Source organism: Agelaius phoeniceus, chromosome 8 (assembly GCF_051311805.1).
Source record: "Agelaius phoeniceus isolate bAgePho1 chromosome 8, bAgePho1.hap1, whole genome shotgun sequence".
In the NCBI taxonomy this organism is placed as follows: Eukaryota; Metazoa; Chordata; class Aves; order Passeriformes; family Icteridae; genus Agelaius; species Agelaius phoeniceus.
This window is the reverse complement of record NC_135272.1, coordinates 21470602-21496204: the sequence shown is the minus strand read 5'-3', so window position 1 is coordinate 21496204 and position 25603 is coordinate 21470602. Positions and strand designations below refer to the sequence as shown.

Sequence of the window (25603 nt, the reverse complement as noted above, 5' to 3'; positions counted from 1 at the left end):
GTGAATATCCCTAAGTTCTCAACCCATCCTTCTTCAGAACCACCATAGTAATGCCCCTCCAACTATTTCTCGTGTCTACAACATAACACCAAGGTTTTTTTCCTAAAAAATTCCCAATCCAAGACAAGAACCCTAACACATCAGCTTTACACAACTGTATCTACCTATCCTTCGCCAACAACACAACTGGACTGTACATCAGCCATCTAAAGCCTCAAGGGCACTAATAAAGCAAGAAACTTCTTGCTAATGCGTCATTAATGTATCTCCTTGACAGAATAGCAGAGTTAACCCCTCCAACTTTCCTAAAAGGAACAGCAGGAAACACATCTACTGGCCATGCCATGTGAACTGAACAGCAGGACTCCATAAACAGAAGTGTTCCATAAACAAGAAGCAAGTTCTGAAGTGAATTGAGAGATGTAAGGGATGGAACACATCATCTTTGGAGGCAGGTATAGACACTTATGCCTAAAACGTAGAAAATTACCAGATTTCTAATAACCTAAGACCAGCTTTTACAGCCAGAACAAAAAGACAGCTATGCTGCTACCTATTTACCTACTGGCACAATCAGGGAACAGATGTGGATGTTCTGATATTCCATCATAAATGCAGACTCACAGTTAAGGTTGACTTTCAACAAAAAAAAATACTGAGAATTATTTAACAGCAAATGAAAACGTGGCTAGTTTTCAATATATTAGTCAGCAATATAATTACATATTCCCCGAGAGTTAGTCAAATACTCCTCAAATTGGACTTGGGCAGCTGTAAAAACAAGTGACACTTGTGACACTTGAAAATGTTCAAACAAATTCTAACTGACCAGGTCTTGTTATTACCACCTCACTTTTCCTTTCTCTTGCCAGATTCCTGTGGCCTTTTGACGGCCTTTTGGAACACCTTTCCAGAAACTGCTTTCCCTATGCAAGCAAGAAATCTTTAGTTCATTTTCTTCCCTTGTTTCCTCTCTCAAGTCATGTTCTCTTCACAACTGCTCCATACAAAAGATACTTTACTTTAGCCCATTGTTCTGCCTTCCCACAACCTATTCATAGACACACATTTCAAACTGTTCAAAAGACCCTGACACATTTGTATTCTGCACATAAAACTGCAGACTACAGCCAATAAAGAACCAAAGCAGAACAGACTTGCCTGCTAACAAAAAAATCCCACGCTGTTCTGCTTGCTGCCACTGAAACATGGATATGTTCAAATGCACTAAATGCTTTTTGGTTTGAATTTAAAGTGCAATTGAACCCCACTTCTGTACATGACCACAACTAACCCAGACTGGACACACTGGACAAAGTTCATCCAATCCATCCAGAATTTAGAAACTATGTGTTCTTCTGCCTAAGGTCATCTCTGGGGTCAACATACTTGGCAAGCACAAAACCTAAACTCATTGTAACCTTGGAGTAGAATTATCAGCTCCCCTGTTAAAAATGCTTTAAAGAGAGCTGCTCACTATACAGCATAAACATATGGAATCAGAGCATCAAGCTATCAAATGCCCTTCTGCTGATCTTCAGTAATTCCATTTTTGGAAACATGAAGCTAATCATCCCTGCATTCATGGAAATCTCTCATCAGAGGTAAACTGAAAGCTTTCGTATTCAGGATACAGTAAATGTATCTGGTTTTCAGCAGTGACAGCACACAGAAAGGTAACAAAGGAAGTACCAAGGTTTAACGATGGAAAGATTCAACTGGAAGTTTGTATTACATATTAATTTTAAAAGAATAAGCCCATCACAAAGATAAAACAGTATCACTTATATCACATTAAAAATAAATCCAAAACCCAGTTCCCAACTACCTTAACTTGCTTTTCTTTCTTTTTCCGTACATCTTCCCATTCATTCACAATCCGCCCCCACAGGATCCACGAGTCTTCTTCAAGATGGCTGAGATTGCTAGAAGCTGATGAGCTAGATACAAGGGAAGAGCCACTATTTCTTCTTGACCCATTTACTGATCGTAAGGATTTGCTATCTGTTTCCAAGAGTCTGCAAAGAAAGCACACAAAAACCAAATTCAAGTTCTTCTAATCAAAGGATGGCACTATTAATTGTTTTCTTGACAAAGAACGCACAAGAGGTTCAGTGAAACAGTTTCACCAGCATTCATTTGGATTAAATGTGAAAAGAACCATTCAATGTTACTGCTTTCTCTTGAGATCTCAAGCAAATCCGCAGATAGAACAGTTCACACTGCAGCATTTTAAGAAACAGATAAAAATGTCACCCACAGCTGTCATGCATCAGACTCACAAAGAAAACCTAAGGAAGTTAAATATTCTCAATAATAACATCAAGTGTCACAGAACTTAAAAAATAGTCATTTAGAAGACAAAAAATTAACCTCCTATAAGTCTACCTGATTATACTTTTTGAAAATTGACAGTATAAATAAAAACAGAACAATTAAAACCTCTGAAGCAATTTTAAAACAACTGATGCTTGCTGACAACTCTTCACAAATCAACACAGGGAGAAATCCCAGACCTGCAGCCCAAGGACGAGGCAACACAAGTGACTAGTAGAGCTAATGAATGTGCCATTAAAGCGAGGAGCTAAACGTGAGAACCTCTGGGGCTGCCCAGCAGCAAAGTACAAACAAAGGTGTGTCAAGCGTCAGACGAGTTCTTGAGGAGACCTCCCTGTGAGCTGGTTGCTGTGGCCATGGACTTGGCAAGAAGGCAATGCTTTGTTTATCCTCCACTAATATAGAGCCCCATAAGCAGGGGAAATTTTTTGGACCATGTGTTAGTTAAGAGCAAAAATTCAGACTGACTTAGAAGTGTTTCACTATACCATGAGTTTCATTTGTGCTTTAACTACTAAGAATTCCAAAATCAGAGTCATGTAGTTGAATAATTTCTCAAAAATTAGTACAAAAGTTAATCCCCCAGCATTTCAGCAAGGTCAGGTTATGTTTTAGATATTTAACAAATTGTAGCCCAAAGGATATTGTATCTGAGATGGTACAGAAATCTCAGAAATACCCAATATTTAATAATACAGAAATACCTACAATATTTAAGCTCTCTGCTACAATGAAGTTATTTATACTAGCTTTCCATGTCCCCAGCTTTCACCTACTGGTGTTTATGAAAGCAAGGGAAAAAGTAATTTAACTCATTAAGATAAATAGCACAGTTTCTGCAGCAGTATTTTGTTTGGAAGAGTTAAATGATAAAAAAAAAGGAAAAAAAAGCCTTAAAGCCTTTTCGAGACAAATTTTCATTTGGGATTTTATTTAAAAAAATTCAAATAATTTTCCATTTATTAATGGAATGCATAAAATCTAGTTTTAAAGAAAATACTTTAAAAATCCACTTCAAATGTTTAGAAACCTGGCTTATACTGATCCATAATGAAAAGTTAGTTTGAAACTCTCTCAATCCAAGACAATGGCTCAAAACCAAATTCAAAGTAATCACAGAGGAAAAAGCATAGAATAAACATTAAGATTATAAAAACAAAGTTCTAATAAGACACTTCCAGTTTTCACAGGTTTCTGTAGAAGTTATACTAAGTTTCTGTAATTAGACCTTACCTGGATAAACTCATTGTCCTTAGATTTGAAAACAGGAAGTTCTGTTCACAGTAAGTCGCAAGTTCTGTGACGTTTAGTCACTGTTTTCTTTCATTTAAAACTTTATAAATGATTTACTAATGCCAAACTGTTCCACCAGGACTCTGGACTGAGCTTCCTCTTTATTCTGTGGGGACTTTCAGTATAATTAGATTACAGAATGCTACAAGACATAGCTTGAAACAATTTGAGTTCTTCCCTTTTCTAACTGTTACCTAATTCATATTCTCCTTCTGACAAAAAAGCTTACAAAAAACCCCAAAACTTTACAAACATCCACAGCAGCAATTCTTCCAGCAAGCAGAAAGAATGGTTCCCTGTGAACAGAGTACAATTGTCAACAAAGTGCCACTGTGCTAAACTGCAGATGCAAACTGTTCTCAAACTACAGTGCAGCCAGCAAAGAGCATCGAATTTCAGCATTAAAGGGCAGTACCTCACCAGCAAGGACACACTGGATAGGGCAGGCTCCAAATAGCATTCACACACAAGACTAGTGTGGGACTAACAGCAAGTCTGGCTAAAAGGAAATAAAACCAGACAAGACTGGCTAGTTGACTTACTAAATGAAGAAAGCTGACTTGAGACAGAAAGCCCAAGCTCACGTTCTTCTTTCAACAAGCCAAGCAGTCTGACTGCAAGCCTTAATGAGAAGGCTCTAGATGTAAAGACATTACACTCCAACATAGATAAGCAGTCCAAAGAACAGTTTGCTTTTCAAATACAAGTTAGTTGTTCTAGTCATGAACAGACTAGAAAGCCTCAGATTAAATGCAGATTAGCTTTCTAAAAAAGCGCTATTTAACCATTTTCTGCTTCTTTTGATAATTTTTCATTTGCACAGCAAAAATTAAATAGAGTTCATCTTTGAAGACAAGGAAGAGTGTATGAGGTGGTTCTAGAAGCTTCCTTCTATTGTCAAAATCTGGACAGATGTATCAAATTCCCTTAAAATTGTGGTGCTACCAGGCTGCAGAATGCAGACATGGGAGAAGACATGCCTGGTGACACACAGGCATTGCCTCTCCTCCCCCCAGTTACTCGCTTCCTCCACTGAAAGTTACTACCCTCAGAAGTGACTCAGCAGGGAAAAAACCAAACAAATAAACAAACCAACTAAAACAAAACCCCAAACCAAACAACCCCTCCCAACCAAGAATATTATAAAAAAACAAAAAACACACACAAAAAAACACAACCAAAGAAAACCACACAAAAAACCTCCTCTCCCCAAACCCATCAACCAACCAAAAAAACCAAAAGCAAAAAGCCTCCAAAGAAAACCCAAACCAATCAAAAAGAGAGTACCTCAACTGCTTCAGTGCAAAGGCCAGCACTCTCATAGAAGTGGGAACAGAAGCTAGTTTGAGCTAAATTATCAAACCTTCACTACAGCTCAGGGATAGCCATCTCCAGTAGGTAACAAAGCCCTGCAGCTAACTGCCAAGTCTAAAAATCTACTTGGAGCTCAAGTTAACAGCCAACCTCTCAAAAATTACTAAAACATACTTGTCAAATATAACCAGATTTTGCAAAAGGACAGATGACTTAGGAGTCCTGCCTCAAAAGTGCAAATGAGTATGGCTTCTGGAAATTCAGCATTAAGAAATTCTATAGTCCAATTTCATTTCTTAGTGATCTTGTGAATTTGCATCACTGCACACATCAAGAGCAACTGATTCACCTGAAAGTTGCATCTTCAATTGTACAAGGTGCAGATAAATAGGCATATGGAAAGACTACCATGAAAACTCTTTCTATACATAAAAAGGCAAGATGGACACAAAAAAACTGATCAGGAATTTACTTTTAATTAATTTAAGATATTATGCATCAGGCACCACTAGTGTAAGAGTAAGAAGGTGGTTGAACATGGTTCTGGTCTCTCTACATAGCAGGTTATGTAGCTGAAACAAGAATTGGATAAAAGTGGGGGAAAAAAAATAATTGAGAAAGATTTAAGATTTCAAGAAATTGATAGAAATTATAGTTATGATTTTAGAAGGTAAGAAGGTTTTACACAAGTCTCATCCCTGGGATACTTTACTTTCAATTAGATGTTTTAAAAATCATAGTATAATTTCTTACTGTTAGAGGCAGCTGTAAACACTCCTGTAAAAACAGTAGAGAAAAACACCTTCTAGAGTTTCACAAAAACTTAACTTGCAAAAACACAGCACAAAAATACAAATTCTTAAACCTTTGGGCTTTCAAATTGAAGTGCAGTGCCATTAAACTTTTAACTAATTCCCCTTTAACAGCCTCTACGCTACAATTGCAACAAACCAATTTTAGTCTCATTACTGGACTTCGAAAAGCAAAAAGTTCTCCATTCACCTGTTCTGCTCCTCAAGTTTCGCCAGTAATTCCAAGTCGTCAGGGCTGAGCTGTGTCGGTGAGGATGGTGAGAGGGCGGGTGTGGACAGAGTGGTGGAGGGGGATGTGGTGTGGAGGGAGGCAGATGGACTCGCCACCTGGCTGGCCATTTGACTGACGGTGTGCGACACCGTGTTCTTCACCCATGAGAGAGTGGAGCTCAGCTTGCCTGCAACCTTGTCTGTCGCCACCTGCATTGACACAAAGAACAGGATGCAAAAGTTGTCCTTTTTAGACTCCTTTTTTCCAGCAAACCTGCTGCATCCAACAAAGGAAAAAATATACAATATGCACAAAGCAACACCGAGATTATTTATTTCTCCAGGAGCCCAAGGCTGTCAGAAGTAACACAAGCATCACCAGCAATACAGTATTATAGAAGGAACATGCAAGTATGTTGCTAATCCACAAAGACAAACCCCGAGAAACTCCTGATGTATACTCACAGAGCTCATCTCTGCAGTACAGAAATACCACAGGATCCAGGATCAGCTCCGACTTTCCATTATAAAAATAAATAGAAATAAAAGCTTATTTTAAAACATCTTGATAAACTAAAATAATGGCACAGAAACTGTAGAAATATAGATATAGAAACAATCAACTACTTTACTGATAGACACTGAAGCAGAATATCAGTGTAACCCCCCAGACCACCCACTGCTCACCTTCACTAATCCCTAAAGTGCCAGGACAAAGAACAGGGGTGCCACATTTCTGATGTACACCAAGAATCCTCTACATTGCCAGTGTGCAGAAAACAGTCACCAAGAATCTATGCCCATAAATCCACAACAGCTCCAAGTCTCACAGTAAGGCATCACACTGCTGCCTCTTTTCTCTCCTCACTTTCTCTTCAGGTCACTCCTACAAGTGCTCTTGATCCCCAGTCCCACTGCCAGTGCCTGGCCAGACTCCAGGGTTTTGGGGAAAAAGCAAGAGGTACTGCTAGAGTCAGGAAAGCAGTGGGCCTGGGAAAGCAAAGGTTAACTGGTGCTGATCATTATCTGCTGGTACTTCTTGACCAGTGCAATGAACAGAAGAGCAGCTGGAGGGAAGCTCTTCCAGTGAACCCCTCACTAGAGCTTCCCTCCAGCATCTGTAAATATGAGAGGCTTTGACACACAGTAACTCAAGAGTTTAATCCCTCCCCAGCCCAACCGAGAGGAAATCCAGGTGCACCTTAGAGCAAGAGCCAGCTGCCTAGCAAATGGTAAAACTTGGCAAAACCAAGGCTAAGAGGAACTTCTGAAGTGGTGTTGCTGGTAACTATTTATTTTGAACTTTGCTGATTTCCTCAAAACACTGAATTACTCAATGCCACAAAGAATTCTGCAGTACAGCCTATAAATAATTACTAAGATACTAAAGACACTGTGCTACAGGGAAGAAAAATCCCTTCCCAAGATCCTCCAATAGAATCTAATTAAAGCAAAATTTCAACAGAAATAAAACACTCCAGCTCATCACACTGTGCATTTATCTGAAGCACAATATATAGACTTGGTGACCGATTGCTGAAACAGAAGCTTTTATTTGGATACAATGCTACAAAGAACTTTCTTGTCAATCAAATCCATCAGTATTTTATTTTCCCTTCATATCAAAAAGAAGACCCACTGAATGCCTTCAGAAAACAAGCAGAACAACACAGGCCAAACCCAAACATGTGGTAATCAACATTCCCACTTACTCTCCAACAACAACATGAAACCTAAGAGCTCTCCTAGAAGAAATTTTCAATTTCCATATGCTTAGCATTCATTCTGAAAATGGTATCAAATTTTTCTGGAAGTCTTCAGAGGCAAGGATGCAAACCACAGGTGGGGATAGTAAGATACCAACATAAGCATCAAAAAGGTTCCAGTTGGTTCTTGTCACTGTCAGACAGCAAAAGTCAGGTATATAAAAAGAAGAAAAAAAGGAAAAAAACCCTGCAACAACCCAAAACACAAAGATCCTAATACATATCTTTTAAATATAAACTTGGAAAAAAATCGCTTCCAACACTAGCATTTGACACCATCTTTTATAAAAGAAAGGAATGAAAATTACTAGAGGTTTCAAAATTCTAAGTTTAATGCATGCATTAATATTTCATTCAGTCTATATCCTTTATTCACTATTGCTATGAAAGGATAAATTACTGCTGTTTCACTTTGAATAAAATCACATTATAATGAAGGTAACCCATACATCTCACTTAAGACTGATTATTTTCTCAAAGGCTTTAAACTGCTTAAAATATCACAAGTAATTCCAAAAATAAATGCTGGCAGAACCAGGGCCAATCTTAACACAGTAAAATTACTGCCATACACAGCAGGCTTTAGGAGTCACAGCTCTAAGAATCTTAGGTATAAGGATTAGAAAAGCAATGATTTTGAGTAATACCCTATGTGGTGCAAACAGGAAAAAAATGCCATACATTCAATTTTTATCTTTTCACAAAGTAAAGTAACTGGAAAGACTTAAGGCATAAAACAAAATTCAAGGTCAATCTGGCCTATAAATGATGAGGCTTATACTGTACAGTAAGACAACTGAAGGGGAGGTGGTGTAGGGACAGAAACCAAGAATCTTGCTAACATTCATTCACCAACATATCACTGGGCATTAAAATTAACTCAAAAGTGTGAAGAATATAAAAAATATATGGTCAAGAACACCATGCAAGGCAGCAGTTAAGTCAGTCAAAACAATGTACCTAACAATACTGTTTCTCAGGGCAGCTCAGAGGTGCATTAGAATGTATCAGAGAATGAGTACCCCAAAACTATTTCCAGCCTTCTGTCTGAAACCATTGACACACAGACAGAGCTCGAGCCCAGACCGCTCCTGAGTGCCAACACCTCCCAGGTCCAGGGAGCTCTCCATCCCCGCTCAGCTGACCAGCCCAGGCTGGGAGTCCCAGTGAACAGCATTCTTTGCTCAACTCACCTCAGCCACTTGTTCAGCTCTGCAAAGAGAATTGGTTTCCTTCTTATTCCCAGCGTTTTTTGGATGCTGAAATCCAAGTTACCTTTAAAGAGTACAAAGGTAACCTACATTGGCTGGGATGTATGCCCCACCATCAAGAACACCATCAGGATGCTCAAGCTATTACTAATTATTATTGATGTGTGATGAAAGATAGAATCAACCAATTGTAAAAATGTGTTTTTCCTCTGGAGGGCGATCACTCGAGAACATGTCAATTTATCCTAGATTTTGATCAAAAATGCCACTTCCAGCCCACTCTTGGGACACCAACTCCTTCCCTTGAAGATGGCTGGTCTGGAAACAAGCAGGCAGGGGCACATCTTCCTTACCCTGTGCAGGAGGACACACGGAACTGAGCAAGCATCTCCCAGCTCCAAAGCAGACACACTCACTCAGGTTCCCAATCCTGTTAACAGCTACACTGCTCCCAGCTTGCCAAGGAACCCAGAGCACAGGAACTATTCATTGGCTTCTGCCTGCCTAAGGTCATGCACATCCCTCCTAAAGAAAGGTGTGAATTTTGAGCTTGAACACTGATCTTTAAAACGATGGGGGGACACAAGACTTAATTACCAAAGACTTTGTATTCTTACACAGTTTCCACTGGGAAAACAGAACTACCAGCAACTCTCAGCCACTTGATAAGTCAATCAGGCAAGACACAGACCTGTCTGCTACATCCTCTAAGATATTGCAAAGATAATAAATGTTCGTATTGATACTAAACACAGATGCATGATATGCGGCACACATATATGCCAACTAAAATATATAAAATTCAGTATCTCAACTTTATGTTTAGTATCCCTAATTAGCTGATGATCACAGGGCTTTATTACCAAGAGGAATACAATACTGTGTTTAGTTTTCCGAATTACTCAAAGGAATACTGCAATGAGGGTGCATAGAAAATATTTTAAGTAAGGTCAGCTAAAGGTAGACTGCAACATTCCACACAAATGTATAAGCCTCTTTCCCTGAGAATACTCAGGTAATGTGCATCACCTTTCAGAAAGCCTAATTATGTTAGCACTCCTTGTACTTGCATTTACCAGACAAAACCTGTTTTTTCTAAAAAAGTCTATTTAGATTTCTTTTAAAAAGGTATTTCACTGTACATGTTGAATTTGCTTACTACCTTTTTCCTGCATTTCCCTGAGGAACATTTGTATCAAACAATTATATCTTGATATCTTGATTACCCAAAAGATTACAGCTATCTTGAAATACCGTCTCAATTATTCTAACCTCGTGACAAAGTAAAAATAACTGCAAGCCTTACACAAACACTACTGTATGTATCATTTGTTTCAATGATTTCATCTCTTCATGAAAAGAGAAAGAAATGGGAACTTCCAGAATACAGGAAGCAATCTCTATACTACTCTACATACAAAAAGAAGTCAGACATAATTGGGTCTGAAACTGTATATGTGGTTTCAAGCCAGTTTTATAGCATTCCATAGACCCAGTCTCCTTCCTGCTTCCAAGTTAATAGCATTCTAATATGTGGAGAACAAATTAAACCAACTCAGGCAATGACACATGCAGGAGATGTAGCTGGTGAGTCAGCCAGCTATCATGCTCCCTTACAAGCTAAAATCCTAATTGAGGGCTCAAACATGGCTTCACTATAAACTTTATTTGGGTCTTTTACAATAAAAATTCATAACTGATTTCTGCCAAAGCATGGGTGAGAAGTCCTCGCTTATGCTCATATTCCTGATTTTTCTTGTGATATAACCTAACAATAATTAGGAATATCATGGCTACCATTCCCTAGCTTCCATTTCACTTCATACACACTAGCTCTCCAAGTCTTTCTGAAACAAGAAGATAAAGCAGTCTAACATTTTAGATTGTATAAAATTTAAGCTGCAAGAGAAAATACTGATGGACTACACTAAAACACAAAAAACCTTTAACAGAAAACTTCCTTTGATCTCTTAGACCTCAGTATGCAAAATTTATTTGTATTTGACGTTCAGCATGTCAATGGCACACACACGTACTTGAAGGACCATCCCCTTGGCTAACAAAACAGAGGTAACAATCAGATTAACCAGCTAAAGTAAAATCAACCTTGTCAAGTTTTTTAATGCAGTAGATTGGAAGATTAAAGGATTTTTGACTTTTCAGTAAAATGCAACTCAATTATTTAACTGGAGTTCAAGTATCATCGGGCGCTTACAAAAGAGTAACACACTCCAAAGCACACGTTAATAATTATAGCTCCTTTCTACAGATTTTACTTTCCTACTCATTCCCCAAAGCCTAGCTTCCTCCTGGAAAGGAGGCAGGTCTGGCATCTACACTGCATTAGGACAGAAATAAACAAAAGTGCACAAATGCAGTTAAATTTACTCAAAGCTTTAGGTCCGTATTTTGGAAGTGAGAAACAACTGAGTCCTATTTTTAAACATTCACTGACCCTTAATCAAAATCAATGTTTTTAACACAACTCTTCATTTAAAAGGATACAAAATTTACAAGCAGTTCAATTGGTAAGTTTAAAAGGATTTAGTATCTGATATATGAAAACTTACCATTCCATGCAACTTGGTTTACATACTAGCAGCTCAAGAATTTTCTAGGTCCAATGCTCCTTTTTACAGAGACCAGATAAACACAATGTGCAGGTTAGAGCCAAAATGCTCATCTCTCATTTACCAAGCTGTGCACAGTTCCCTTCCCAAAGGGATGTATGAAATAAGACTTAATGGAGAAACCAATGAACATAAGCATGTCCCTCATGCAATATGGTCACACTTAAAACTTAATTACTTTCTAGAAGAAAAAAAAAAAACACATGACAGAGGTTGGTGAGACCCTCACCTTCAGGATATTCCTCTCCTTCAAATGATCAGCTAAAAGGCCACCTTTCTATCAGTTACAAAGTGAAACAGTTTGTAAATGACTGACTGGTAGCCAGCCTTTCTTGTGAGCTACAACTCATTGCAACCTGCAGCTGCTGACAGACAAGAAATAGAATGTAAAAGTTTCAGCAGTGAGAAGCATAACTAATTAGTAATTTCCACATAGGAAAGGTGTCCAAGCTATCCAGTAAACAGAGCAAATATAAACACAGCTGCAAACATCAGTAGTCAATTCTTTTAACACAATCCATGCCAACATCTGTGGTCCTGCAGTAACATTCAATTTTGCCCACTAATTTACTTACCATAGCCATGACTTGCCTACACAAGCACTTACAGCAGAACTGGAAGCCGTGTGCTCTTGTGCTGTGGCAGGGTCTCCCTCCATGCTATTCAAGCCTGTAATAGCACTCCAGCAGCCTTCTCTGAGCACAGGACAGAGAAATCTAATTTTCCTTAGATATTTAATAAAGAAAAGGGAAATGGCTCTTCAGAGCAATGATGTATCTGCTCATCATCAAATGAAGTCAGTTATGTTCTGATTAGTTGGCCACTGACTTCTGCACTTTTATTTGCAAATAAGGGCCTGATTACTTCTTTCAAAACAGGGGAAGAATGAAAGGAGATCAATGAAACACAGATGATTTTTTGTGTCAGCCTGACACCAAGAAGTTCACAGAAAAATCCCAGGTCCATTTTAACTTAACACATCTCATCATGGAATTTAAACTTGCTTTTGCAATCTTGTCTTAGAAAGACTGAGGACAAGTCTTTCTCCTAAGGGCTGGGAAATACTTACTAAGACTTCAGCTAAACCCATAAAGTTCCACCAGAAATGCATTCTAATGCAAGAAAAAAATGACTTTGCTCAATGAATATTGAGTTTTAGCTCTGCTGTTTCAGACAGCATAGAAGCTGGAATTTCTTTTTACTATGTCTGGAAGTAGTTCACTGCTTGAGCTACACATAATCCAGAAGAATGCATGAAAAGTGAGACACATAAAACAAACTTCTACACAATAGTTATGTCAACAGTACATGTTCAAAATGTTAGGTTTTGGCTAACTAATAACTTTTCACACCCATTTTAAGTGACATTTGATAGTTTTAGCCTTCTATAACAAAAATTAACAGTAAACTCCTCTAACATCTTAGCTACAAGTGCAGGGTAATTTATGACAACAACAATCCACTACTGAAAGACTGACCCCATCTGCCAGCATGATGAAAACAATGAAAAAAAAATACATAGTTAATGCAGTATAAGATACTGATGAGTCAGAATTCTAAGATCACGTTATGATGTCATCAAACAGATATTTAATGCTATGTTAAGAATCACTAAGATTTAGACATGACAACAGGCCATAAGAAAACAGGAGATTGGGAAGATCAAGAGCTTACCATATGGCAGAATACATGAACACAGCCTACTACCAAAATACTAAGTTTGGATTTTTTCTTTCTTCTTTTTTTTCAAAGGATTGAACCATATAAGCAAAAGCAATACTGGTCAGACAAGATGATAAAGTAACATAACCCACCAGAGAAAGGTAAGGTTTGCTCAGGCAAAAGAGCAAAAAGATACTTGATGATGGCTTTTGGCTGCTTTCTAAGTTGGAAATTAGGACAAAACAGGTGTCCACAGTCATTCTATCACACCACCTTTCTTCTTGTCTAGAATTAAGACCCACCCTAGCATTTTACTTCAACCCCAAATATACAGCTGCCTCACTGGGACTGGGGAGGATCACTCCTACAGGCAATTAGCAAACAAAGTTGACAGTCACGCTGTCATCATCATCACTGTCATTGTGACTGAAAGGAGATCCATTGCCTGAACCCTAGAGCAGGCTCAACACTTCCTAGGCTGTCCCCAAAACACCACTGGATGGCTAAACTGAATAGTTTCCAGAGTTCTCAGCAGTTAGATGACATTAAGACTAATTATGGAAAAGTGACAATTCACTACATCACTTCTGCTCTGAGCAGACTACTTCTGTGCACACACATACATGACAAAAGCACATCACAGCCACGTGTAAAAGGAGCAGAGGCAGAGCAAGACCCAGGCTCTATCCATCAGCAACCACCCATTCCATGCAACCACCACTGGCTGGAGAAGGAAAGGATGCACTGCAATGGACAGACTTGAGCAGAGATCACTACAATGAAAGCAAGACAGTATTCCCAGCTTAAAGGAACCCAAACACTACAACACGTGATGGGCAGTGTTACAAACATGGAAGGCACAAGGCTGAATCCAGCACGCTGCCTACAAACTTCAGTGACACAGTCAAGAATTTCAGGGAACCCATTTCACTACTTTAAATGACATATTACTATAATATTTACTATCTGCCTTTTCTAAAATTGTTACTGTTTTAGTTGGGTCTATAAAAAAGAATTAAGAGTCTATAATCAAGCCAAGTATAGGCTGGTTTAGAAAGCAACATTCATAAACTCAGGGTTAGTTTTTATTATTGTTTCTTGGATCAACCAGAAAAGAATTTTTTTTCTTATAAACTATGCACTTGACATTTAAAATTATATGCAAATGTTACATTCTGTCTGTTTCTTAAGCATTAGAATTTCTTTTTTCTACAAGATAAGGAAACTTAAGAGTAAGAAAGGGTAAATAGTCTTAAGTAGGCATACCCCCAACTCAGCTGTTTTCCTCCTTCTAAATTGTGATATTTGAACCTTGAAATAGCAAAGTAAGCATGAAAGCAAAGTTTTTTCGTGACAAAGGACTTGTCTTCCCATTTTTAGAACTTCTCTGTTTACTATCAGTCTTACCCAGAAAATAAACTGACAGTAACTGTTAAGGCATGTCACTTTCTCCATCCCTTCTTCTGTCATAAATCTAGAAGGGCTTTTCTCCTATCTCTTCAACTACTCCAACCACCTCCTGCTTACTTGTTCAACAGCAATTCAACAAGTCCACAGAAGACAAAGATATGAAGAGCAATTCCAAAAAACCCAACCATACAAACCAACATTATCAAAACAAAATATCCACGCCACTAGCTGTAGCTCAAAAGTGCTTAAGCCTCAACCTGTGGGAGTGTAGGAAGAGACAAGGGAAGGAAGTAGGGCTGTTCTGTTGAAGCTTTCTTCTCCAAACATCTGTTCCTCTTCAAAGTACTGTGGGGCTGGATGGACACTCAGTGACAATCACTACAGCTGCTGTCAGCCCACTTGATAAAATTCAGGCAATGCTGACTCATAATACTGAGTGCTTTCCTTCTGATCATGCCCTTCTTTCACTGGCTGTCTCTATTTCCTCTCCTAATCCTTGAGAAAGAACTCACATCTATGCATTTCAAAATAAGCCTTAAATCTTTATAAGCATAAATACAGAGCTGTGATCAAAGCTGTCAACTCACACTGGGAAAGGGAAGAGAAATAAACGGGCACATTTATAAAAACATTTTAATGCTATCTACCAGTAAACCAAACAAGATCCAACTGCCATTTCCTTTAGGTACACGAAGCAAAGGGAGTTAAAAAAATTATTTTTTTGCAAATAATTTGGAGATAAGTAAAACATATTGAATATTATCTGTCCTCCTCTGTATTAGTGTCTCCTTTCTATGTCTTTTGTATGTGATCTTTGCAAAAGAAAGCTATCCTAGACTGATATGGAAACAATGTTTTGATGCAGGCAGTGTTAATGGCAGCTCACGCTGGAAACTGAAAATCGTATAAGCCAACTTCTCCTTTGCCACAAAACTGCTTTATCAATGCTGACGATTAGCAGGTGTTACATGGAAGCACAGAAGCACGGCCATAACTCAATAACTAAACCTGGAATATGTAAGTAGCCAGAACATGATTATCGACTTTTTACCCTCATTACATAATCACGTTCGGGCTAATGCAGCACGAGTTACCGTATTTGAAAACAGAAAATTATCTCGCTCAAGAACGACAGACGCGCGGGTTCCCGGCCCGGCGTTCCGCAGATAAGCCAAGGCAGAACTCGCCCTCTGCAGACAGAGCCGCCGGAGGCTCGCCGAGCCGCGGCCGTCCCCCGGCCGGTGCCTCGGGGCGCTTCCACCGTGCCCGCTGCCCACCCGTGTCGCGCCGGGCCGGGGTGAGAGGGGCCGGGACACGCCGGCCCCGCGGCCCCCGAGCCGGGCAGGGCCGCGCAGCGCGGCCTCCCCGCACCCCGCCCGGCGCGGACGCTCCCCACCCGGCAGCGCCGCCCGCTCCGCCGCCCACGGCACCAGGAGGGCCCGGGCGTGGGCGGCCGGCGCTGCCCCGGCATCGCTCGGCCCCGCCGCCGCCCGAGGGGACGGCACGGCGCGGCCGCGATCGCCGCGCCCCGCCCGGGCCCGGCCGCCCCCCGCGGCGGGGCCGCGCGCCCGGCGCGCCTCACCTTGGGAGCGCTGCCCGCGGCGGGAAGCGGCGGCGCGTGCGGGCATCGGCGTCCGCGCCCCGCCGAGCCCCGCTCCGCCGGCCCCGGCTCCCGGGCCACGTCCCTGTCCGCGCCGCGCGCAGGCGCACTGGGCGCGCAGCCGCCGCGAGGGGCAGCTCCGGCCCCGCGGGCCCCCCGGGAGGGGCGGGCGGCGGCTCTGCCTCGCCGTGCTGCCTGCGGGCGGCCGGAGCCCGCGGGTCTAACGGCGGGAACCCACCGGCGCTGCTCCCGGACGGTGCCACGGCTCTCCCTGCGGGTCTCGGGGCTCCCGGTGCCGTACGCTGGAAGGCCGGGCGGCGAGCCGGCTCTGCAGCGTGCGGGTCGCTCGCGTGCTGCCCTCGCGCGGGTCGCCCGCTGTGTCAGCGCCGCCGCCTCCGCACGGCCCCTGAGCCGAGCCCCGGCCGGGCCCGGGTCGCGGCGTCCCCGCTGCCCCCACTCGCTCCTTACGGCAGCGGCACGGAGCCACCGCGGCGCCACCGCCACGCGAGGCGAGGCCCCTGCTCGGCGGAAAGCCGGGTTTGGTGTGATCAAAGCGTCTGCCCGGGCATCTCCATAACGCCGGCTCTGCGCTAGGAGCTGCGCACGGTAACGCGCTCTCCGGGAGCGCCACCGCCTCGGGCTACACGGGCCCGTCCCTAGGCTCATTTGTCTGACACGTTTCAGCCAGATGCCGATTAGGTTACACAAACAGTTGAGACACTGTCTGCCCGGGGCAGCTCCCCATCTAATAATGAGCCCATTCGCCATTGTCATTCTACAGTGAGTAAAGACTCCTAGACTAAACCATACAAACATTTTCATTTGGAAGAATTCTAACAAGACCCTTAATAAATAATTTAAAAAATATTTATGAAAGTAATTCGAACCCTACCAGAATACATACAGTACTCTACAACACAACTTCATAGCCAAGTATGTAAAAATACATTCTTAAAAAAAAAGTATGCAGCAATAGCAGGGATAGGCTATCACCAGGCCTTCAGCCAAACTTTTTTCATTGAAATAAGGCGGTCACTCCTGCAAGAACAGCAAAATGATTTGAAACAATTACTATAAGTGACCACAAAGGTCAGTCCAGTCACAGACAGCTGCCTCACTGCCTTGAGTCCACTGCAGACAAACAGGGAGCGCATTTGTCCTGCTTGCAGGAGATGCTGCTCAAGCATCAGTTTTGCCAGTCCAAGAGACTTATAAGCACTTGACACTGCTCTAAAACCCCTGCTTGATCCCTTGCTCTCAAGAACACACCTAAGTAAAAATACCACATACAAGATAAATTGAGAAATAGCATTAAAGGAATGTTTTTCCCCCTATCATTGTGACATGAATAAAAGGTACTTCATTAAAACATTGAATATACTAGCTTTTACCTTAACGTGTTCAGAGGGTGTATGAATAGCGGTCACCCTTCCAACAAACATTGCCACAAAAAGCCAGAAGGAAAAAAACCCAGAGGAGCCATTCACCCTGAATTTATAAGGGATGGTGGGGTGGGGCTAATAAACCCAGCTGGGGTCTCCATTTTGCAGGGTGGCAATAAGCCAGAAAGCATGTGGGTGTGGCAGGTTAACAGGCTGACTTTTGCCATGGTGAGCTATTTGAGGAGTAAAAAGCCCTCTTACAGAGGAGAACAAGAAATTGATTTTGTTTTTCCTTGTTTAACAAAAAGACTACCATGTCTTGCTTATGATACTATTGTCTGTATGATACCATTTGTCATGGAGGTAATTGCCCAGTAGTAACAGCAGACTTTTTGAAGACTATGGATTTATATGCCAGAGGGGAGGAAAAAAAATGTGCTCTACTAGAGGTACTTTCTGTACTAATTGAAAAGCACATAGAATTCTGAAGTTTATAAAACTCATTCTTGGATCACAGAATTATTTTTCAATTAGGTTGAAAAGATCTCCAAGATCATTGAGTCCAACCTTTGATCACCACCTTGCCAATGAGGCCAAGGCACTAAGTGCCACATCCAGCCATTTCTTGAACTCCTCCAGGGATCATGACTATGCCACCTCCCTGAGCAGCCACTTCCAAAGCCTAACCACCTTTTCAGTGAAAAAATTCCTTCTGATATTCAATCTGAACCTCCCCTGGCACAGCTCGAGGCTATGTTCTCTTGTCACTGGTTGCCAGGGAGGAGAGGTAAATCTCCGTCTTGCTACAACATCCTTTCAGACAGTTAAATTACTTCTGAAGCTGGCAGGTCCCTACCAAGCAGGAACCACACTGGTATTTGCCTGATGTAGTAAACATTTATTTTTTTCTTTAATTTTCTTAGTTATTTATATCAAACTAATATTTTTTTAATATTGGCTTATGTGTAACTAGCAAAGTGGATTGTTGGTATTTTTTTAGTGAAATGAATGAGCATAACCAGACAAATGCATCAGGAATGAAGATTCACTATTGCCTGACAATATCAAGAAACCCGATGCCATTTAACCTGTTTGATCCAGTGTATATATGTGTGCAAGTCTATATTCTTGCTTTAATGCATCAAATATCAATAATCCCAAGCAGCTATAATTTATTGTAGGAACAGTATTGAGTTGAGATTTTGGTTGGTTTGATGTTATTAATTACTTGCTGCTTGATCGGTTATGAGAATTTTCCCTAGAAAATGACGGGAATTAAAATCCTATATCATATACATAAATGGTGACTTAAAAATAAATCCATAGATTGTTTCCTGTTTAAGACCCCCTTCTCTGTGCCATATCTCTGGCTGATAACGGCGGCGCTGCTCGCACCGGCCGCGCTCGGTCCGCCGGGCCGGCAGGGGGCAGCACGGGGCGCGCGCGGCCCCGCCCCGCCGGGCAGGGCAGGAGCTGCGGCTGCGCGGCGCGCGCGGCCTTTTCCCGTTTGCTGCGGAGCGCAGTCGTTGTGCGGAGCGGGCGCCGGCCTCAGGGACCGGACAGTGCCTGGCACGATGGTCGGTACCGGCACGGGGGGGGCTCGGCGGCATCGTGTCCGTCGTTCCGCGGCCGCTGCGCCGCTCTGTCCGCACGGATGGAGCCCGATTGTCGCGGGCTCGGGGCGGCCGCCCGGCGCCGGCGTGGCAATGGCTGCCATTCTGAAGGGGCTGCGCCGCGGGCGGTTTGAGGGGCTCCAGCGGGGCCTGGCCCGGCCCCGTTACCGGCTGCGCTGTCCCCATGGGCTGCGGGGTCCCACCGGCGGCTGGGTCGGGGCCGAGCCGCGGGGCCGGGGCTGATACAGCCCTCGGTGCCCTGCAGCAGCCGCGCCGGGCCCCGGGGTGCGGGTGTCGGACCGGCTGAGGGCGGGGGGCTGCGGGGGAAGCGGCTCCGTGGCAGAACGAGCCAGAGAAGTCGCGGCTGTGCGGGAGTGACAGGAAATGAGCGCAGTCATTGCTCCTGTCCGTGCGGACGGGCCTTTAGCTAAAAGATACTTTTATAAAAGATACACTTTGGTTTTCTCTTAAAACATTAGTTCCTGTAGAGGGGTAAAATTTATGAAGCTTGATGTGCCGGGTGGTTTTTTTTCCATTTCATTTTTATGGTGCTCTTTTTATCTAAACATACAAGAAAATCTGTTTAATTCCTGATTGCGCTATGGTTGTATTCATGGCACGTGTAGTTAGAATGGTGTTGGCTTACAGGGTTATATGTTAATAACACATAGTTTATGTTTCTTATCCAAGGGGTTTGTGAAAGTTGTCAAGAATAAGGCGTACTTCAAGAGATACCAAGTGAAATTCAGGAGAAGGAGAGGTATTATTAAATTGCCTGTAACACACAATTAAATGTCCTTGGTGAATATTCCTACTTTATGCACGCATTTTGCACAATGCAACTGTTGTTTTTCAGAGGGAAAAACTGACTACTATGCTCGCAAACGTTTGGTTATTCAAGATAAAAACAAGTACAACACTCCTAAATACAGGATGATTGTGCGCGTTACCAACAGAGACATCATTTGCCAGGTAAGGCCCGCCGTGTTTGCTGCTTACCTGCCAGCCTTGCAGGGTGAGGTCAGCACAGAGAAGGAGGCTTGGAGCACCTGGGCTTTCTTAGGCCGGATCTGCGCAGTGATTGTATTGTAAAACAGCTCCTTAGAGGAGGAGACGATCTTCAGTGTTATCACAACTTCAGTAATAAACCGTGTGCATTGTAGAAAAGAAGTTTCACAGGTGTTAGCACTTCTGCTGTGAGGTTATTTGTTGTGTAAGATTGTACTGCTTTAATGATTCTAGGCTAAGTAGAACATTTTTGTGAGAGGGTAGGTGTCTCTGAGGGGGATTTTTTGCTATATTTAAAGGGCTTCATAAAGAGGCCTTTTTTGCTTGACTGAAGACAACCAAGTTCACAATGTGACCTGTTAACCTGCATTGACTTGTGCTGTGTCTACAGGTTCTCTTTTGAGAGTTCTATTTCCATGTTGTATGGCTCACATGAAGCTCTGAGGCCTTATGATGGCTTTCCTGTGAGATTGAAGGAGGCTTGTAAACAAGAACAGGGACTTTTTCATGCTCATTAGGATGTGCTTGTATGTAGCATCATGTGCAGTTCCTCACTGTGGCTCACTTTTCTTGTTTAATTTTTAGAATGTTTTGACTAATTTTTAAGTTTAAAACTTAGGAATGCCTGGTTTATAATAAGTATATGTTGTTGAGCTGAAAAAGGAAGCAGCTAAGTTTTACGTGGTTTTTCATAGAGTAGTTATCTGATGAGAACAGTTCAGTCATTAATGAGGTTATTTTATATTTGAAACTCAGAATGAAAATCAGTGGTTGCAGGGGCTTACATCTGACTGAAAGTCCTTTTCCAGTATGTCAGAAGCCTGCAGAAATTGGATGACATTTGGATGCAGAGAGGAGGTGTGAGAGTCAAAAGGAGAATGTTCTATATTTGAAAGGAACAGCAGAAACCTGTCTGATAGTCCTGCTGTCCCACAGGAGAGCCTGGGATGATGATGGTCTTAGGCCATGATTAATCAAATCATTCCATAAAGTTACTAACAACGTTGACATGCTGCTTGTATTTTTTGAGATGTATCAGAAAATGGGGCAGAATTCATCCCCATTCATAGTGATTCTTTGAAAGGTTGCTATAGTAGGCAGCTTCTGGCCTGATTTATGTGGAAAGGTAATAACCAGTTGTTGCTGACAAACAATTTAGCTGGCCTAATACAGGTTTGATTTCTTTGTGTCTTTACTTGAGGAGTCGATGACTCATTTTGCAAAAACAAACAAACAACGGGGGGAGGCAGGCGGGACAGAACAAACACACACCCTCCCAACAAACCAAAGCAGCAGCGCTCCTTGAGCTTGCATGCAGAGCTTGGCAGTTTTTGCACACTCGGGTCCAGCATGGCTTCAGTAGGTGTCAGAGGAAGAACGTGGAGCCCTAACGTTTGTGTGTTGCCAGATTGCCTACGCCAGAATCGAGGGGGACATGATTGTGTGCGCTGCCTACGCCCACGAGCTGCCCAAGTACGGCGTCAAGGTGGGGCTGACCAACTACGCTGCTGCCTACTGCACCGGCCTGCTCCTGGCACGCAGGGTACGTACGGGCACGCCTGGGGCTGCTGCTCCCTCGGGCCATGGGGGGAGAGACCCTTCCCTCCGTGCTGTGGCAGCCCACCGAGTCTTTAGGGCTCTCAAAATCAGAACTTTTGCTCTTTACCGTCATGGATTTGATGTGTCTGGTGACTGTCGAGTCACAGGGAGAGGTCTGACAGCATGCAGTCTCAGCTCCAGTAGCCCACTTTTATGCCTCAGCCCTTAAGTTTGGGGGAGGGAGGGAGGGAGGGAGGGAGGGAGGGAGGGAGGATAAAAATGTAAGAAATGCACCTTGTGGAGTTCAAAAATATGTAAACAGCAGCCATCCATTTTCCACAGGGGTTCATGAGTAAGTTCAGTGGTGTACCTCTGTAGGAACAGAAGGTTGGAAATTAACAGACACACTTACAGCGGTGGTTGTTAAGAATCTTTGTTATTAGTATTGGGTACATACTTTTTGTAAAGAAATTTGTTAAAAACATGATTCTACTGCAAATTCACATTTTAAAGTAATGGTAATTGTAAATTTTTATCAATAAATGGAGGTAATTTCAAAAGTGTGCTTTCTTTCCTCACAGCTTCTGAATAAATTTGGCCTTGATAAGATCTATGAAGGCCAAGTTGAAGTCACTGGCGATGAATACAATGTGGAAAGTGTGGATGGCAAGCCTGGTGCTTTTACATGCTACCTGGATGCAGGTCTTGCCAGAACTACCACTGGAAACAAAGTCTTTGGTGCTCTGAAGGGTGCAGTGGATGGGGGGCTGTCTATCCCTCATAGGTAATGTGTGTTACAAAGTATTTCTTTGGGGTTAGCCTGAGATGCTTATGTATGTGACAGTCTACTTACACGAATCAATTTATGCTGAAATAATTTTGTACTGACATAGTAATAGTTATGTAATTAGATTCTGGGTTTGCAGGTTTTTTGTTGGTTGGTTTTTAATCTACAAATGCAATTTTGATAGTGCTGCTGTGAATCTTAAAACTGTCGAGTTGTTATGAAACTTGTAGAAACTAAAGAACTATCTTGTTGCTTTTACCAAAAATCAAGAGAATGCCCTTATCAGATCTTCAAAGGGTATTTGCTCGGTGTGATACTTCACCAAGTTGTGTGTAGGTGTTAATTTCATTGTGAAAAACTTACTTATCAGGTACAAACCCGCTGGTACTTGCTACAGTTGTCAGTACAGCAGTAAGTCTGAGAAGTCCACCTTCATTGAGAATTTCCACATGGATCTTTTGACTGTTACCTAACACTGGTATTACACCTGAGTGCTGCTTTCTGCTAGCAGCAGTGGAGTGAAGAACTATTGAGATCTTTTGTGTGTTTTCCTACCCTCTCCCATGCTGTCCTATTCTTGGCTAATTGTCCAGTTGTTCTGAGTTGGCTGCTACGTGATGATACTTGCAGTGACTGAACACGCTGTAGTTGGTCCACAGCGTGTGTCTGATGTACTGCAGTGTTTCAAGACGGGACTGATGGCAGCTGAGATTAATTTAAAAGGTCCAATTTTTATAAGAGGGTCCTATGCCTCAGTTATCTGTAGGAGAATCTGATGTATGAGTCATTTCAGTGTGCATCTTAGCCTCTGCATTAGAGCCTTAATGTGACTGTACCTGCTGTTTGACAGCACCAAACGTTTCCCTGGCTACGACTCAGAGAGCAAAGAGTTCAATGCTGAGGTGCACCGCAAGCACATCATGGGCCAGAATGTGGCTGATTACATGCGGTACCTGATGGAGGAGGATGAAGATGCCTACAAGAAACAGTTCTCCCAGTACATAAAGAACAATGTAACACCTGACGGGGTAAGGTTCATCCAGCTGGAGCTTGGAAATTTAAATAGAGAAGCTGATAGGGACTTCTCTAATAATGCAAATAAGTCTGATATGCCACATTATGTGACTCATGTTCTATGTTACCCATGCAAAGAAAATATTTTTTCGTTCACTAAGGGCTCTAATGTTAGTGTAGAACTTCTGAAAGTGGAACCTTTTTGCCTGCTGTGAAACTTTCTATTCTGTCTATAAATCAGACTTGACCTAAATCTGTGCTGGGCCACTTTCCCCCCTTCCCAACAAACTAAATAAGAAGTTTCTGTACAGACTCTCTACTCTTTCCTTATCCTGCCCCACAGTCTATCATTTCTGTAGATGTAGTGCTTGTAACTGTGGGTGAGCATGTGGTTGTGGGTCACATCTCTGGTACTGTTTGTGTGACCCTAGAAGGGAGTTCTGCTATTCCACGAGAATAGAGAGAGCCCAAGGTAGCATTTCATGATGGTCTAGACTGTAATGCACTTTATTTTAGTACTGCTTCACATTTTAGAGTTAATAAAGTACTAGAAGATGGGTAAGAATACAGAGGTGGTTCTTTTAGTTTTTCCAAGTATTAAACTCCTTCCACATGGCTTGTCCTGCTGCCTCTAATATTCTTGCTTGGTTCTCCTAGTAAGTGATCTTGGAGCTTTAAAACATAGCTCTCTCATGTCTCCTTTTTAGATTATAGCAAACTTCATTCTCTATCCCTTCATTTCCGGGGGGTTTTGGGGTTTTGATAAATTAACTAGTTGCTAGTTTTTTCTAACAAATTATAAAAAGAAAATAATGTAAATGCCAACTTCATCTGCTTTCTAAACAAATAGTAGTTATAGCTTGTATTCAAATGAGCCTAGGATTTAGGTCACTATATAGACATTTGCTCTTTGTACATCTAAAAAGTTTTTCACAGCTGAGATCTAGTGGTCTTAATTAACCACCAGCAAAGATATTCTTAAAATTTGTGCCATTATGGAGCCGGAGTTGCCTTTGGGATAGAGCAGCATTACTGCATGCCTGGGGACAATGCAGGCACAGGGATCTTGGATTTCTGGTAAACCTACAACTGGACCACTATGGTAAATTTAATTTTTTTCTTTTTTTCCCAAGATGGAAGAAATGTATAAAAAAGCCCATGCGGCTATACGGGATAATCCGGTCCATGAAAAGAAACCCAAGAGAGATGTCAAGAAAAAGAGGTAAAATTCTCATTCTTTCTAACATCTGTGTGACTTCTCTGTTGGAGATACCTTAGTTACAGTGAAACTAGTAATGCAGTTTTGCAGTTCTGTCATTAGTTCTGTGTTCTGGACCAGATTAAGATACAAGCAGTTCTGTAAAACTTCAGAGTTAAATTTAGCAGCAGGAATATAAAATTTAAGAGCTCCTAACTATTTAAAAAATCAAAGTGAAAAATGTTTGTGGCTTGAATAGCTGGAACAGTGTGTACCTTCAGGTCCCAGTGTTTTCAGTGGGAAAGCTGCTTCTCTTCAGCTGAGAACTCATTGACTATTTTGTCATTACCAAACTATTTTGATTTTTAAGGGTGTGTGTGAAAAGAAATGAAGACACAGCTGTTGCATTGGGCTTGATAATGTCTATGCTTCAATCACAGAGTTTACCTCTAGAGAAATTGGAACTGTCCAGCCATGCTTTTTGTGGTGTTTTAACTACAGCCTTAGATCGTTATGAGGCAATAAAGCACGTTATAGTAGTGGGACTATATTCTCCACTGCACTCTTAATCACAGTTGTGTGGCACTGCTACTTTTTAGCTTTGGATCTACTGCACAGAATGTGTGCAGTAATGTAATGTGTTTCCATTACAGATGGAACTGTCCCAAGATGTCTCTTGCCCAGAAGAAGGACCGTGTTGCTCAGAAGAAGGCCAGCTTCCTCAGGGCCCAAGAGCGCAGAACGGAGAGCTAAGACAACTTCCACAGTTTTCTGTGAAGCTTTGGAAAAAGTGGCAATAAATTTATTGAGGAAGCAA

The 25603-nt window shown here is 42.0% G+C and overlaps 2 protein-coding genes and 1 non-coding gene across 10 annotated transcripts in view; 2 read left to right on the top strand and 1 right to left on the bottom strand.

Moving 5' to 3' along the window:
- The window catches only part of EVI5 (ecotropic viral integration site 5), a 70786-nt gene extending 54168 nt beyond the window's left edge, over positions 1 to 16618 (bottom strand). For 4 of the 8 annotated variants that reach the window (XM_054637943.2, XM_077182253.1, XM_077182254.1 and 1 more), the window contains exons 1-4: positions 16228 to 16361; positions 6432 to 6483; positions 5947 to 6176; positions 1829 to 2018 (exon numbers count right to left, since the gene is read on the bottom strand). In XM_054637943.2, the coding sequence (XP_054493918.1) occupies positions 1829 to 2018; positions 5947 to 6176; positions 6432 to 6440 (429 nt within the window). In that variant the 5' untranslated portion in view covers positions 6441 to 6483; positions 16228 to 16361. Of the gene's footprint in view, positions 1 to 1828; positions 2019 to 3570; positions 3722 to 5946; positions 6177 to 6431; positions 6484 to 16227; positions 16362 to 16483 lie in introns of those variants that run through there. The other 4 variants (XM_077182251.1, XM_054637952.2, XM_054637956.2 and 1 more) reach the window with 4 other exon arrangements.
- Positions 16619 to 19073: 2455 nt separating this feature from the next.
- On the top strand, positions 19074 to 25603 carry RPL5 (ribosomal protein L5). Its single transcript, XM_054637961.2, has 8 exons — positions 19074 to 19204; positions 19931 to 20000; positions 20097 to 20212; positions 21657 to 21791; positions 22369 to 22571; positions 23425 to 23602; positions 24722 to 24810; positions 25440 to 25603. The coding sequence occupies exons 1-8, from the start codon at positions 19202 to 19204 to the stop codon at positions 25537 to 25539; spliced, it is 894 nt and encodes a 297-aa protein (XP_054493936.1). The 5' UTR covers positions 19074 to 19201; the 3' UTR covers positions 25540 to 25603.
- On the top strand, positions 23184 to 23280 carry LOC129124117 (small nucleolar RNA SNORD21). The gene has a single exon (XR_008534781.1). It is a non-coding gene; the product is annotated as a small nucleolar RNA SNORD21 (small nucleolar RNA).